Source organism: Salvelinus namaycush, chromosome 7 (assembly GCF_016432855.1).
Source record: "Salvelinus namaycush isolate Seneca chromosome 7, SaNama_1.0, whole genome shotgun sequence".
NCBI lineage: Eukaryota > Metazoa > Chordata > Actinopteri > Salmoniformes > Salmonidae > Salvelinus > Salvelinus namaycush.
This window is the reverse complement of record NC_052313.1, coordinates 29146019-29163734: the sequence shown is the minus strand read 5'-3', so window position 1 is coordinate 29163734 and position 17716 is coordinate 29146019. Positions and strand designations below refer to the sequence as shown.

Genomic DNA, 17716 nt, shown 5'->3' with positions numbered 1-17716 from the left:
AAAGGTAAAATAAAAGTGATGAGCTGTAGTCAATCAACAGCATTCTCACGTAGGTGTTCCTATTATCCAGGTGGGAGAGGGCAGTGTGGAGTGCAATAGAGATTGGGTCATCTGTGGATCTGTTGGGGCGGTATGCGAATTGAAGTGGGTCCGGGTTGTCTGGGATGATGGTGTTGATGTGAGCCATGACAGCCTTTCAAAGCATTTCATGGCTACAAATGTGAGTGCTACGGGGCAATAGTCATTTAGACAGGTTACCTCGGCATTTTTGGGCACAGGAACTATGGTGGTCTGCTTGAAACATGTAGGTATTACAGTTTGGGTCAGGGAGAGTTTGAAAATGTCAGTGAAGACACTTGTCAGCTGGTCAGCGCATGCTCTTGAGTACGCGTCCTGGTGATCCGTCTGGCCCTGCAACCTTGTGAATGTTAACCTGTTTAAAGGTCTTACTCACATCGGAGAGCAAGATCACACAGTCGTCCAGAACAGCTGGTGCTCTCATACATGGTTTAATGTTGCTTGCCTCGAAGCAAGCATCGAAGGCATTTAGCTCGTCTGGTAAGCTGGCGTCACTGGGCAGCACGTGGCTGGGCTACCCTTTGTAATCCCTGATAGTTTACAAGCCCTGCCCCATCCGATGAGCGTCAGAGCCGGTGCAGCAGGATTTGATCTTAGTCCTGTATTCATGCTTTGCCTGTTTGATGGCTCGTCAGAGGTCGTAGCAGGATTTCTTTATAAGCATCTGGATTAGTGTCAAGCTCCTTGAAAGCAGCAGCTCTAGCCTTTAGCTCAGTGCAGATGTTGCCTGTAATCCATGGTTTCCGGTTGGGATATGTACAGTACCAGTCAAAAGCTTGGACACACCTACTCATTCCAGGTTTATCTGTCTCTCTTGCGCTGTCACTTCTTCTTTCAAGTCCCAGGGTTTAAGGAAAGGATTTATCTCTGAATCAGAGAGGTGTGGGGGGCTGTCTTAATTGACATCTAGCACCTGGGGAGCAGGTGTTGTTGGGGGGGGTTAACTGCCTTTCTCAAGGTCAGAACTGCAGATTTTTCCACCTCGCCAGCTCTGGGATTTGAACCAGCAACCTTTCGGTTACTGGCCCAACACTCTTAACCGCTAGGCTACCTGTCACCCATGGTCTAGGGCCTGGTCCAGAGTAAGCAAAACGTTCAGAGCTGCCGACTCGTTGAAGTAGACATTGTCATCCAAATAAAACCACAACTGATGGTTAAATTTACCCATGTTTGGATAATCAGGTTATTTTCAGGAGGCGTGGCTCTGCCAATTTACTGCTACAGTACAGTACTTGCTGTATACGGCTTCTCTACTGCAGCACTGGTGAGACTCCGGCTTTTTTGGGTCTCAGCACCAGCAATATACATTTTGGCCAAGCACTGGTACCAATCCATACAGTGGAGATGCACCAAATGGCTACTTTGATTGCCTTGCGGTGTTCCAATCAGTCCTTGCTCAAAACTATATCTGCTGCAGTGTTGGCAACAAAGAGAGAGAGGGAGGAGGGGGACTATAGAAACGCATTGAAATTGATTCCTTGAGCCAAGAGACACGTCAGTGCTCCGCATAAATAAAAAATACCTTTCGGCTTAGAAGTTACCACCTGTCTGACTCCTAGATTAAAACTTTTTCTGGCTTAGCTGTGCTGTCTCTCCGTTACCAAATACGCGGTGTGATTTAAAACATGCATTGTCCAGCTTTGCTCTACGTAACAGTGTTAACAATGTCAACACTTTATATCCACAGAACCTTTAGGTAAGAGACTTTCCACGGAATTATACAGTCCCTGAACTCAATAGACCCGGGTGCATCCCAAATGGCACCATATTCCCTATGTTGTGCACTACTGTTGACCAGGGCCCAAAGGGAATCTACTTAGGGAATAGGGTGCAGTTTAGGACAACAGCTCCTGTATACAGAAGTGGCTTCAGAGGATTTTTTGTAATAAATCTTTCAACAGGTCAAGTGTTTGTCCAATCTGTGACCGGTATCTCTGGTGTCAGTGACCTGGGTATTACTCATATACATACTGTACAAGGCTGTGTGTCCCCATTTCAACAGTAGGCGAGATTAGAGACAGCTGAAACAAGTGAAACAATTAAGTACAGTATTTAACTATAGGGTAGCCTGGTGGAACCAACCTGATTCCGGCGTTCAACACACAATGGTGAACTTAGCGGTAAGGCTAGTTCCACCAGGCTAACTATAGGGTAAAACTAGGGTACAATTGCAGCTAAAAACATGCTTGTGTTGACACGCCAGCTTGTCTTATTTAGTGTGTAAAAATGTCAGGTTTCCTATGAAATTGGTTTATTTAGCAAGAGGCAAGGCAATTAGCTTTCTTGGCTTCTGTTTCACTTTGCTGCACCCGCCATTGTCAGAATGCTATCTTTTGTTTTTAATCATCAAGAGATTTGCACCAACACACTGTCACTCACTCGGATGACTGAGTCACACAACAATGAAGTTAAGTGCTTGAATCAATTAAGATAATTTATTTGATCTCCCCACTCTTTCTGGCTGGTGTTCCTCTCTGCATTTTTCCTTTTTTATAAGATGGGGTTTGTTTTGAGATCACTTAAGTAAGTAAAAAGAAAAGCACTGGGGTGGCAAATTAATCTTTCTAAGTACAGCATGTTCTTCCAGTTTCCAGACAGCTAAATCTTTTCTTTTGTTTTTATCTAGCTTCTGGAAATCAACTGGACAGGCCTCACCAATATACTAGACATTCCTGGGCTGAAGTAAGTAAACTGAGTCTCTTTTGTGCTACAGCGTGAAGTTTCCCCAAGCTACAGATCTAGGATCAGCTTCCCCTCCCCCAATTCTAACCACCGTTAGTGCGCAGCAAATTCTCCAGAGTAAAAAAAAAAAAAAAACACTGAGTGTAAGAAATGGACTGTATTTCTGTTTTTAGTGAGAATGGTGATGGCCTCCAATGGGCTTGATCACTTTCAAGTAAAGAAGTGTCAGTTAAACCTAAATCCACAACAAGCTGCAATTACCCTGGCACAATTCATCAATACACATTTCCCATATAATGCTACTCAAAAGGGTGCTATAAGTAGCAATACTGAAATGGCTTAAACTTAAATGAATAATATGTAAAATGCTGAAGCTAAGTAGTAGCCATAGGCAAACAATAGGGCAGTAGAGCATCAAAAGTCAAGTTCAAGAACATTGTCTGATAACCCAGAAACTGTAGAACAAATCAAAGTACATAGTAAGACAAAACATCAGATAACTCACTTTTGGTCAATGACGCATACGGCTGATCCTCAGATGATGGCCGCTGTTCAATTCAGTGTTTGGTGTGGTCAGAGAGGAAGAGGAAGAGAGAGGAGAAGGGTGCAATTGCGGCCTGCAATTTGGGGCGTTCCTGCATCTGCATTGATACATTTTTAAGCTAGGTCAGGAGGGTGGCGGGGGCGCTCCAGTACAGTAGATGGCGTTAATGCACAATAATGTTGGATGCCAGCGGCCGATAAACCCCACAGAAGAGAGGGCGGGGGTGACAACGGTAGCTAGCTAGCCGTACACCGGTAGACAGTTTCCTTCGTCCCCGCCTGTTAGGCACTGTTTTCCCACAGTTCTGTTAACGATGGCGAGGGCAGGTGTTCAGCAGTTGGGAGTGAAGGACACTGTGTGCTATCTTAGCCAGCTAGTCCGGTACACAGGAACCAATGGGATGCTCGAGTGTTGGGGACGTTTCTGCAGATGCAGGAATGCCCACATGCAGGAACGCCCGGAATTGCGGGCTGCAGTTGCACACTACCAACTCGGCAGAAAATCTCCCTGCTTCCAGCAGGTGGTGTTTTTTCATTGTTTTGCCCACCAAGCAAGGAGTTTTTGTATGGAGGTCAATGAGTGTCGAATTTGGTCAACAAAAAAATGTATGGCTTATTTGCTACTTGAGGTTTATTTGATCGAATAGAAGTTTCATAATGCTTTAGTTGTTACGGGTGTACTGATATAAGTAAGACGCGTGACATCCCGGCAACTATAGTTGGCTGTATGGCTATGCATATTCGTGGCATGAGGCTAGTAGCATAGCATCTCTCTGCATTGAATACAGGCGGTTGATATCAACAACACTCATCGAACATTCAAAAACGGATTTTAATAATGAGATATATCAACCAATCCAAAGAATGGATAGGCTAGACAGCCCGCCATGCTGCTTTGTGGACAATGACTCCCATTTTTAGGGCAGAGAGACATGTATCTTGTCAGTATATCCATAATCTTTGGTTTGGTGTCTGTATGGGGGCCCTCTTAATATGGTCAGTTGGTGAGCACCTGACCCATTTAGGAGTGGCACTTTGCCACTGTGATAGTGAGTTTGATAGTGAACTGGACATTTACTTCAGAATATCTGCAACAGTGAGTGTTAAATCAACAATGGAAGTGTTGAGTCTGTGGACCCATATACAGTCGTGGCCAAAAGTTTTGAGAATGACACTAATATTAATTTCCACAAAGTTTGCTGCTTCAGGTTCTTCAGATATTTTTGTCAGATGTTACTATGGAATATAATTACAAGCATTTCATAAGTGTCAAAGGCTTTTATTGACAATTACATGAAGTTGATGCAAAGAGTCAATATTTGCAGTGTTGACCTTTCTTTTTCAAGACCTCTGCAATCCGCCCTGGCATGCTGTCAATTAACTTCTGGGCCACATCCTGACTGATGGCAGCCCATTCTTGCATAATCAATGCTTGGAGTTTGTCAGAATGTGTGGGTTTTTGTTTGTCCACCCGCCTCTTGAGGATTGACCACAAGTTCTCAATGGGATTAAGGTCTGTGGAGTTTCCTGACCATGGACCCAAAATATCAATGTTTTGTTCCCCGAGCCACTTAGTTTTCACTTTTGCCTTATGGCAAGGTGCTCCATCATGCTGGAAAAGGCATTGTTCGTCACCAAACTGTTCCTGGATGGTTGGGAGAAGTTGCTCTCAGAGGATGTGTTGGTACCATTCTTTATTCATGGCTGTGTTCTTAGGCAAAATTGTGAGTGAGCCCACTCCCTAGACTGAGAAGCAACCCCACATATGAATGGTCTCAGGATGCTTTACTGTTGGCATGACACAGGACTGATGGTAGCGCTCACCTTGTCTTCTCCGGACAAGCTTTTTTCCGGATGCCCCAAACAATCGGAAAGGGGATTCATCAGAGAAAATGACTTTACCCCAGTCCTCAGCAGTCCAATCCCTGAACCTTTTGCAGAATATCAGTCTGTCCCTGATGTTATTCCTGGAGAGGAGTGGCTACTTTGATGCCCTTCTAGACACCAGTACATCCTCCAAAAGTCTTCGCCTCACTGTGCGTGCAGATGCACTCACACCTGCCTGCTGCCATTCCTGAGCAAGCTCTGTACTGGTGGTGCCAAGATCCCGCAGCTGAATCAACTTTAGGAGACGGTCCTGGCGCTTGCTGGACTTTCTTGGGCGCCCTGAAGCCTTCTTCACAACAATTGAACCGCTCTCCTTGAAGTTCTTGATGATCCGATAAATGGTTGATTTAGGTGCAATCTTACTGGCAGCAATATCCTTGCCTGTGAAGCCCTTTTTGTGCAAAGCAATGATGACGGCACATGTTTCCTTGGAGGTAACCATGTTTGACAGAGGAAGAAGAATGATTCCAAGCACCACCCTCCTTTTGAAGCTTCCAGTCTGTTATTCGAACTCAATCACCATGACAGAGTGATCTCCAGCCTTGTCCTCGTCACTCACACCTGTGTTAACGAGAGAATCACTGACATGATGTCAGCTGGTCCTTTTGTGGCAGAGCTGAAATGCAGTAGAAATGTTTTTTTGGGATTCAGTTCATTTGCATGGCAAAGAGGGACTTTGAAATGAATTGCAATTAATCTGAGCACTCTGAAAATTGCCATCATACAAACTGAGGCAGCAGACTTTGTGAAAATGTATATTTGTGTCATTCTCAAAACTTTTCGCCACGACTGTAGACACAGGAATAGTGTTCAATTAACACACAAACATAACAATGGTCATGATGGCAAAACAGTTCTATTTTTGTTTCATCAGACCAGAGGACATTTCTCCAAAAAGTAGGATCTTTGTCCCCAAGTGCAGTTGCAAACCGTAGTCTGGCTTTTTTATGGCATGTTTTGGAGCAGTGGCTACTTCCTTGCTGAGCGGCCTTTCAGGTTATGTCGATATAGGACTCATTTTTCTGTGGATATAGATACTTTTGTACCCGTTTCCTCCAGCATCTTCACAAGGTCCTTTGCTGTTGTTCTGGGATTGATTTGCACTTTTTGCACCAAAGTACGTTCATCTCTAGGAGACAGAACATGTCTCTTTCCTGAGCAGTATGACGGCTGCTTGGTCCCATGGTGTTTATACTTGCGTACTATATTTGTACAGATGAACGTGGTACCTTCAGGCGTTTGGAAATTGCTCTCAAGGATGAACCAGACTTGTGGTCTACAATTTTTTTTCTGAGGTCTTGGCTGATTTCTTTTGATTTTCAAATGATGTCAAGCAAAGAGGCACTGCGTTTAAAGGTAGGCCTTGAAATACATCCACAAGTACACCTCCAATTGACTCAAATGATGTCAATTAGCCTATCAGAAGCTTCTAAAGCCATGACATCATTTTCTGGAATTTTCCAAGCTGTTTAAAGGCACAGTCAGCTTAGTGTATGTAAACGTCTGACCCACTAGAATTGTGATAAAGTGAATTAAAAGTGAAATAACCTGTCTGTAAACAATTTTTGGAAAAATTACTTGTGTCATGCACAAAGTAGATCTCCTAACCGACTTGCCAAACTATAGTTTGTTAACAAGAAATGTGTGGTTGTTAAAAAACAAGTTTTAATGACAAGTGTATGTAAACTTCCGACTTCAACTGTGTATATATATATATATATATACATTTTTTATTTGTTTTATACAACGGCCTGAAACTCATGGTTTACAGGCCACATCAGGCCTGCAAATCATATTATGCTGGCTTGCAATGTGATGTGTAATTCCTATTGGGGATATCCAACTTCTGGAATATTTCATCACCATCAACTTGTATTCAGAATACAGCCAGAGTTAAGAAGACAGTTATGAGAATACCTAACGCATCTAAACTGGAACAACCATTTCAGTAAGGGGTGCAATAAGTCCAAATAACATATTGGATTAGTTTAGAACATTTTTGTAATTTATATTTGAGTAGCATAATATTAATGAATTAATCAATAAATCAATGTTCATGCATAAACATAAATATTGAAACAAACAATTAAAAAAATCTACCTCAAATGCAGCATGCTGGGAAATATGATAATGATTGGCATGGTTTTGGTTCAACGTGATGTTTTTGAGTTTCAGGTCCATGTATTAGGGTGAAACTAGGCCGTCAAAATAAGGCCTTATGGAATACGTATGGTATTGTGTTACTTATTAAACCTTTTATGATGACATATTCATTTAGGATCTTACTTGAAGTCCACAGGACCAAAAATGGATGAATGCAACAACCACGTCTCTGTCACTAACAAATACAGTCATGAGTGGTAACTCTGAAATGTACTCGAAAATCAAGGCACTCTGCGAAATATTTGAATAAGGCTTTACACAAAGCAGTGTGTTAATTTAACACTGTTCTGGTGTCTATATGACTCCACATACTCAACACTTTCAGTGTCAATTAAAAAAATGTTAACACTGGAGATTTTGCTGTGTGGGGGAAAACTAAAACTGACCCCAGATCACCGTCTAGGGGCAACTTCACCCTACACCCTCTTTTGTCAGGCCAAGCTTTCACCTAATCACAGGTGTGATTAGTTCCCATACAGGTTTTATTGCAGGTATTTTCCTCTTGGGGTTATTGTATGTGATTGGAGCATTTTTTAAGGTAGCAGGAGGACGACAGCTAGACGAGAGCTAGAGTGACCATCGCCCTACGGCTTTTAGGCTTTCAGTCCATTAAATGCTCATCGCAACACATGCCTGCCTGACAGGGCTAAAAAAATCTCACACAGCTCAGAAAGCAAGAAGGTTTTTATGGTTGAACAAGATTTCATTTTCATTATAAACTCATCTCTGACTTTTTAGATATTTAAATTGGGCCACTCCACCAGCTCTCTGGGGCTGCTAAAAGACTCTACATCCGCACATCTCTCAAATCTAAAATGACGGTGTAATGGGGAGGGGACTTGGGGATTTCTTAGGGCTAATTTACATGAAAGAGTGCATTCTCTGCATATTAAGAGTAACTGTTAAGCTTTAGTGTAGAATAGAGTTGACTGTAAAGACGCATTGGCTAATAAGTTTGCACTTATATTGTGTTATCTTTCAAATATTCTGGGGTATGGCAGTGATACTACTTGCATTGAATTGAATTGAATCCCAAAAGGGGAAATTGGATTTGTCACCACCCACTAGCAATACACAAACAGCAACAACATACACATCAGAGTCACATAGACACATAAATAGAGCACTGATGGCTGGTGAAACAAGCACAATTCATGACTTCCATCGGCCAATGGATTCAATAGAATAGATTTCCCTCTTCTGGTAAAGGGACCAAAATAATGTTCTCATGGCATTCAAAGAGCAGATAACCTTTGCCGTCTCTGCAGATCCAGGCATAATTTGTATAATCAACAGTCAATTCTTTGTTTCTATATTGTTGTGAGTTGACAGTGCCTTCTGGTGTTTTTAAACCTTATGATAACGCTACTGCGGGGGTGGAAAATGTCCCTAATAAAGATTTCGTGGTACAGTCACTCTCCTCCTCACAGTCTATTGATTTAGACACGGGTGTTGACACATCCGCAGCTCAGTGATGGACATCATCTCCCTGATTCTACAGAGCACAACCGCCCATCCCCCCCACCGCTATTTCTCTGTAGGGGTGTAATAGATCTGTGCAGTCAGTACACTGAGCCTGTTTGTGGAGGCTCAGTAGCACGTGCTAGGTTCATGGGCTAGGGGATTGGGGGGGAGCTGCGCCTGACTCTGGGTTAGTGACAGGACAGGCCCGGGCAGCAGAAAAAAGACAGTCTCAGAGACTAGCTTCCAACCACAAGCAATAGACAGTGCCAGCTGCATATTAGAGGGGTGGAGTCCACTGTGTCACAGAGTAGATAAAACCACCCCCCCCCCCTCTCACTCGCTCTCTCTCTCTTTTTCCCTCTCCCCCTCTCTCACCCTCTCACTCTCATATCCCCTTGATGTTATTCAACACAGGTTGTCTGACAATTGTAGTGTTATTATTTTTACTTTTGGAGTACGGCCTAGCTCTGTGTACCACTGCAAGGTCAGGGGAACAATAACAGCTGATACTGCATGAAGCTCTCTACATGGTGTGTACATGTTACATGTGAATGATCATATACTAAAGAAGAATCATGTTCCCTGTAATGCTGCTTAATCTGCTCCCAGAGAAGTGCTCTAGCTTTCTGCTCAGCTGCAAGAGAAATTCTAGGATAAAATGATAAATATGTTTCTTGAGAAGCCTTCTTAGAGAAATGAGAGAGAAAAAGTGAAGGAATGGGGTATATAAAAAAAAAAAGTTTCATTTTTACAGATTGCTTAAATCCTCTCATACATTTATTTCTGTTTACAGAATCGGACCCAAGTGGATAGCTTGAAGGTTAACAGAAAATCTCTCAGCAGTTACTAGACCAGTCTTAGGGATCGACTTCCCTTACAAGGCATTGTAATTCTCAGGTTGTAAGACCTCCTGCTCAGTGACATCCTCACTGCTACAGTTGCAAGGAAAAGTTTGTGAACCATTTGGAATTACCTGGATTTCTGCATTGATTACTCATAAAATGTGGTCTGATCTTCATCTAAGGCACAATAATAGACAAACACTATCTGACTAAACTAATAACACACAAACAGTTGTACTTTTCAAATTGTTATTGAAGACACTGAGTAATCATTCATAGTGCAGGCTGGGAAAAGTAAGTGAACCTCTGTGTTAACGACTTCTCCAAAAGCTATTTGGAGTCAGGTGTCTCAATTAAAGATATGAGATTGGAGGTGTGGGTTGCACAGGTGCCCTGCCCTTTAAATAAAGGCACACAAAGCCTGGTTACTGACAAATCTGTTCTTCTCCAGAAAGATTGGTTCGTGTGAACCATGCCTCGATCCCAACAACTTTCACAGGACCTTAGACGCATTATAGAGATGCACAACGCTGAAAAAGGTCACAAAAGCATTGCTAAAGACCTTGGTGTTAATCAGTCCACAGTAAGACAAATTGTCTACAAATGGAGAAGATTCAGGACTGTTGCTACTCTCCCTAGGAGTGGGTGTCTTGCGAAGATCACTCCAAGAGAACAAAGGGCCATCCTGAAAGAGGTGAGAAAGAACCCAAGGGTAACAGCAACAGACCTCCAAAAAACTCTACAAACAACGAAAGTCTGTGTTCATGTGTCCACTATCAGAAAAACACTGAATAACAATGTTGTTCATGGAAGGACACCACGAAGGACATCACTGCTGTCTAAAAAATAGTTTGCCCAAGACCACCTGGATGTTCCACAACGCTTCTGGGACAATGTGCTTTGGACAGATGAGACAAAAGTTGGAACTTTTTGGGGGAAATGCACAACGCTATGTGTGAAGGAAAAAGGGCACTGCACACCAGCACCAAAACCTCATCCCAACTGTGAAGCATGGTGGAGGGAGCATCATGCTTTGGGGCTGCTTTGCTGCCTCAGGGCCTGGACGCCTTGCAATCATTGATGGAACAATGAATTCAAAAGTGTATCAAGACATTTTACAGAAGAATGTCAGGGCAGCAGTCCATGACCTCAAGCTTAAGAGAGGTTGGGTGATGCAACAAGACAATGACCCAAAGCACACAAGTAAATCAACTAAAGAATGGCTGAAAAGGAAGAAGATTCATGTTTTGGAATGTCCTGACCTTAACCCAATGGAGATGCTGTGGCTTGACCTGAAGAGGGCTGTGCAATCAAGACAAACCAGAAATATTGATGAACTGAAACAGATTTGTAGGAAGGAATGGTTCAAAATACCTTCTCAACATTGTGCAAGTCTTATAAGCAGCTACAGGAAACGTTTGGGGACGTTTGCTGCTAAAGAAGGATCTACAAGTTACTAAATTCAAGGGTTCACTTACTTTTTCCAGCCTGCACTGTGAATGATTACTCAATATCTTCAATAAAAATGTGACAAGTACAACTGTTTTGTGTATTACTAGTTTAGTCAGATTGTGTTTGTCTATTATTGTGACTTAGATGAAGATCAGACCACCTTTTATGAGTAATCGATGCAGAAATCCAGGTAATTTCAAAGGGTTCACAAATGTTTCCTTGCAACTGTAAGTGTTGACTCTCCAGGGGTTCACAACGATATTTTGAGGTTTATGATTTACTCCAACATCATGCTTGAACCCCTTCCAATGTTCCCACCATCTTATAAAACAGAAAAAGACATGTTCCTTTGTGCTTAACTGAGAATAATCTCATCCAAAAATCGTACTCACTGACTGTGGGGTCGGTTGTGTTTTGTTTTTCCCAGTGGCTTCTCAGACAGTCTGATTCAGGACATCATCTACAGCTACCTGGTGCTGCCTAACCGTATCACTATCCCACTGGTGGGAGATATAGAACTGGCTCAGCTACGCTTCCCTATGCCAAAGGTACTGCAGCCTTTCACCTATCCTAAATCTAAGCATACATCATTATCATATTTCAGACACTAATTAAAAGAACACATATTTTTCAGATTTTGTTTAGTATTTTGGCATGCACAATGTTTGGGACCATATCAACAATGGACTATTAAACAAAATACTAAAATATGTTTTGGAGTAAAGTAACCCTTTAATTAACAGTGTTTGTATTAGCAGAGTTTACCCGTCAGCCATCAAATCCATCATTTGAAATTTGATTTTTTTTGTGGACCCCAGTAAAAGTAGCTGATGCTTTTGCAGCGGCTAATGGGGATCCTCATAAATACCAAATATTCTACATGTATGATGATCCTGATAGGTAGTGATGGAGAAACAAAGCTTCCTGGAGCATTGAGGTTTTCCAGCCAATTGTGTCAAAAAAAGCTTAATTTACTCGTGGCTTTGATCAACACAGTGTACACTAGTGACACCTGCTGGTCAAAAAAGGAACATTTAATAAAATAACTTTTGTCTGATTTATTATTTAAATTTTTTTCAAACCTCAAAAGTAGACTCATGTCAAGATGAAACTACCTTCCACGAAATTGGTTTCTACAGTATGTAGATCCAGCTATATGCCTTCACCCCAAATTAATGAAAAATTTAAGCATCATTTAATTCCCTGGTTTTCCTGGTTTTATTCAGTGCTTATCTTTTCCTTTCATTCGTGGTGGAGGCCTATAGATGGATCTACACAACCGATGTTGTGGTACATGGTTTCATCTTGACTAAAGACTTCTTTAGAGGTCAGAAGTCATTGGACAAACTTTTATATGAAAGTGCAATGTCCCTTTAAAACTTTTTACTGCGGTGGGCTAAATCAGGGTCACACAGAGTGATTCTTAAACAAATCTACTTTGAAACAAAAGTATACACCTTATGGGCTTAGAAAAAGAAGACACCAGTACCATGTCAGATATAGAGTTGAAATGTATTACATTTTGAGTTTAAATCCCAATATTACACTTCATATACATCACAGAAGACTGAAATATAGCGAAACTGTTTGACATAGAAACACTGGAATTTCTTCGTTAAAAAAGAATACTAATTTATTAATTATGAAATTATGAAAAATATTAATAACATTCCACCCATGAGGCCAAAGAGGGCGCTTTCGGTCATTGACTACTGGAAAGAGCTACAGTGTTGCTGTATACTATTTTAAAGTGTCCGTTTCCTGAAGTGTCCCTGTGTTGTGTGTGTCACCAGGGAGTCCTGAGAATTCACTTCCTGGAGGCTCAGGACCTGGAGGGGAAGGATAAATTCCTAGGCGGGCTGATCAAGGGGAAGTCTGACCCCTACGGCATCCTCCAGATTGGCAACCAGCTCTTCCAGAGCAAGACGGTCAAAGAGAGTCTGCACCCCAAATGGAACGAAGTTTACGAGGTGAACAAAATGTAACTGAAAATGAACTCTTCCAATGGCACATCAACCAAAAACGCAAAATGTGGTTATATTATACAGTAACTACCCCAGGGACAGCAATATAGGGTATGTAGAACCAGATACAACTTACATGTACATATTTCCAACAGTCCAATATTTCCTCATATTTTTGGCTTTCATGCTGTTTTACCCATGTCATGTTTTACCTTTGGCTGTATTCAATGTGAACTACTGTATCTGAGATTGTATTTAATTATGTCCTTGTCAGGCCCTGGTATATGAGCACTCAGGCCAACATCTGGAGATTGAGTTGTTTGATGAGGACCCAGACAAAGATGATTTCCTGGGGAGGTAAGCACATATCCTGCACTGTAAAACCATCCTGTTATTTTCACAGTAAATTATTGTTTATCAACTGTATCATACTGTATAAGCTTAATACAATGGATTAGCATAAATTACATTACATTGTGGGAAAATATTCAACAGACGTAAAATATTTGATGTATTTTGGACTTTACTGTAAAATATGCTATGTAAAATACAGTAGAAGTTCACTTACAGTATTTGTGAATGTTCAAAATAGAATGCCACACAAAAAGCATAAGGTCAACAAAATCAAAGCAAATCCTCTAAAGTAAGAGAGAACATGTTTTTGCTGTATTTCAAATGACTTGTAATTCCACCCTACAGAATACAGTAGCGCACCGTATTTCTGGAGCGGCAAAACCCTTTTGACCACTAGTGGGTGCATGTTATTGTTGTTTCTGGCTCATTAACATATTTCGAGGCGTGCCTTGTAAGAGGCTACATTTGTGCCACCCATTAGTGAGAGTGCTGTACCAATTTAAGTCTTAAACCTTTAATGGTTGAGTATTTGCCATCTCCTTTGGTCTGTTTTGCCCTATAGTCACTGCCAGGTTGGAAGCCTTTGTTTAGTGATGGGAAACTGAGGCTTTCTGAAGGCTTTGGGGTTTACACCAAATTGTGCTGAAAAACTGTTCATTAATTTGAGCTTTTAGCTAGTTATGAAGAAACTAAGCTTCTTGGAGGTTTACCAGCCAATTGTGTCAAAAATAGGTTCATTACTACTTTTAGCACAGTGCACATTAATGACATCTGCTGCTCAGGAACACACGGTTCAAAAAAGCATGTAATCAATGACATCCGAAGCTTCGTTTGATCCACTGATTTCGCCGCGGTGCGTTCTTCGATGCAAAGTTGCTTTCAAACACCGACCTCTACTGGACACCTTATTTACCAATTTACTTAGATTGTCTTCAGTGTGTAGTACCTAAATGGTAGCTCAGTTTACAGTACCTAAATCAGTGGGATCTCGCATTTTGCAACGCACGGTTAAAAAAAGCACGTGATCAAACGAAGCTTCAGATGTCATTGATCACATGGTAATGTTACTTTGAGCCTTTCCATCTATGCTTTGAAACTAGCAACCTAGTTGTTGTTTTTTTACCCAAAAACATTTACAAAAAGACGTTGGCTCCATTGCATGATTTAGGATGTTACATTTTAAAAAACTGCCTATGCCTATCGAAACTCATAATTTAAAAGTTAGAAGTACAACGTAGCCTGTGTTTCGAAGAAAACTACTTACAAAAATAACACGTCTTTATGGGGATTCAAGACAAGAGACTTACTCACCACTGCTCTACAGGCTGATGGTAGTGTGACGTACAAAGCTTCAACCGCCATCATCACGTGGTACTTTTACTTAGATACAAGCATCGGTACGTTGTGTCGAATCAGTGGTGCTTTGAAAACTGCATCGAGGCTACGGAGTTACGGGATCAGTCGTCCCATCACTACTTTTGTTAAGGCCTCTAGAAGTGCAAGTGATATACTATACTGTACGGTAACTTACGGGTAGCCAGTTACCGTAAAAAGTAAGTTACCGTAAAAACAACAGGAAATGGTTTACAGTGTGTCTTTTTCTTATCACCTCATGCTCAAATGGCTTATTAGTCCTCTGCATTGTGAGTTATTGTATTCAATATCAAGCAAATTATCTTATCTAGCCGAAAATATATCACAAACTTAGCTCTGGTCCAGAGTGTTACGTGCGGCTTGCTGATGCCGAGCCTTCAGCGCTAGCAAACCGCACGTAACGCCCTGGAGCAGAACTATCGCAGACTTAGCATCTATCTTCTCACCACAAAACCTCCCCTCCTATATGTCACAGTGAAGGGTGGCCCCTTGAAAGAGAGAAGAGACACATTGAAGTATCTGTGATGTACTAAGTATCTGTGATCAGTGTACAATAGTCCCATTAGGAGTTGGACCAAAGCTATGCTTTCCCCGAGGGGATGAGGCCCAAGAAGCGGAGCTTCTGTCCAACTCCTAATGTGACTATTGTACACTGATGACAGATACTTAGTACATCACAGGTACTTCAATGTGTCTCTTCTCTCTTTCAAGGTGTGCTGGCTGGCGTCCCAAATGGCACCCTATTCCCAATGCATTGCACTACTTTTGACCGGAGCCCTATTGGCCCATGACTGGGTCGGAGTGCCAACATGCTGTATCAGTGAATCAATTTGGCTTCTGTTGTGATGAATCCTACCTAGTGATTTCTTATCCAATCTTTGTGTCTTCGATTGCAGCCTGATGATCGATATGACGGAGCTTCACAAAGAGCAGAAGGTCGATGAGGTAAATCCACCCGCTGATCCGATATATTTTTTCATCTTCAAATAAATGTAGTTAGAAGAAAAAAAAACGATGAAAATAGAACAAGAGGCGTGTCTTCAGTACTGCACTTGGATAGCGATTTTGCCTTACTATATTATCTGCCTTCGTCAATTTGAAGATATTGTGTTGTTATCCATCACTCCTACACTATGTCTGGGGAGACAGCCAGCCCTGTTGGTGTGATTCAATCACTACTTTACTCTGTTGAGATTTAGGGTATGTAGGTCCCAAATGTCGTCATCATCATTCCCTATATTGTGCACTACTTCTTTACCAGAGCCCTGGTGAAAAGTAGTGCACCATAAAGACAACAGGGTGCCATTTGAAATGCACCCTTGAACATCCTGTCGTTCTAGTGGTTTGATCTGGAAGAAGTCTCCACGGGGAAGCTACACTTGAAACTGGAGTGGCTCTCTCTGCTCTCCACCCCTGAAAAGATGGACCAGGTGCAGTATTTGATATGAAATGATTTTATTTACATGGACATTTATTTTGTACAGCATTCAAAATACACAAAATCTATAAACTACAATACACAAACTTTTTTTAAATTTAACCTTTATTTTATCAGGGAGTCATACTGAGACCAAGGTCTCTTTTACAGATGAGCCCTGAATTACAGATTATGACAGAAAATACACACATCAAAATCTAAATTCAAAATGCAAACAGAAAGAAAAACACGGTCATAAAAAACAAAGATATTCATCAGTAAAAAGGTCCTCAATCAGAGTTCTGAATTGGCCTAGAGGCACCAAAACATCACATTTCAGAACATTCTGAAGATTGTTCCTGTGAACAGGGTTCAAACACACTAAAAGCTGATTTACCTAACTCTGTAGAGACCAAAGTCATTTCCAGAGTTCGCCATCCCTGAGACTGGGTGCAGTAACTCGTATGTCTAAAGTTTAGTAATGGATGTTAGGTACAGTGGGACTTTTTGTAAAAGGGCTTTATATATGAAAACATAGGAATGGATCAACTTATGTGACATCAAAGATGGCCGACCAACTTTCTGGTAGAGAATGCAGTGATGAAAACTGTCACCCATAATAATGTTCAGTGCGCTATGATAAAATGGATCAAGCATATCATCCCCAATGGATTTTTTACATTCATCTTAAACAAGGTATCTAGCATCTCACAGATAGTAAATTGAGTTAGAAAAGTATGTATGAATAATAAAAAAAAAAAAATTGGTTTGGAGAGCCTTTATGTACAAAATATATTGATAAATCAGAAATACAGTGTTTTGATTCATCCTGAAAGTTGTCATATTCAAGTTCCATCCATAAAATATTGGAAAGTAGAAAAAAGTACGTTGAACAATAGTCTTAAAAATCTAAATACCCTATTCCTCACTAATCATGGAACCGTATGACAACGGTCTAGTCCTCGTGAACCGTGCGCCAGGCTCCATGTTTAACCTGCTACGTGTGGTCTGAGTTCCATAATAATTCAAAAAGGCTACATGTCCCAAATTATTGCACAACGCTAGCCTAATGTGATCCACTAATGCTAGCGAACCTCAGGAACAACTACACAGACGGGACAGAGGAAAGAAAGGTAGACGGAATGGAATGATGCAAAATGTAAGCTACAAATTGAAGAAAACTAACACCAAAGTGACAGTTATAAATGTATGTGGGTATTACTGACGGTGGCTCCTGACAGTGGCTAATATTTAACATGATACAAATTGTAAAATAAAATGATGAAAAGCCTGGGTATATAATGATGGCTTCTGATTTCTTAACATTTGAAATCATGAAATATACTTATGCATGGCACTGAGGGAGAGAGGGTTAATGTATGTTTACATTATGTCAGGATATGTTATTGTTAGCCATCAGGGATCCTATGGGAGGAGAAGAGACACAGTCTGGTACAAGTCACCATGACAGCTGTGAGTTGGGGAGGAGTGAGGAA

General features: G+C 41.3%; 1 protein-coding gene across 1 annotated transcript in view; it reads left to right on the top strand.

Moving 5' to 3' along the window:
- The window catches only part of esyt2b (extended synaptotagmin-like protein 2b), a 48988-nt gene that overhangs the window by 9398 nt on the left and 21874 nt on the right, over positions 1-17716 (top strand). The window contains exons 5-10 of the mRNA XM_038997265.1: positions 2705-2760; positions 11539-11659; positions 12905-13081; positions 13350-13432; positions 15700-15748; positions 16144-16233. Of these exons, the coding sequence (XP_038853193.1) occupies positions 2705-2760; positions 11539-11659; positions 12905-13081; positions 13350-13432; positions 15700-15748; positions 16144-16233 (576 nt within the window). The remainder of the gene's footprint in view (positions 1-2704; positions 2761-11538; positions 11660-12904; positions 13082-13349; positions 13433-15699; positions 15749-16143; positions 16234-17716) is intronic.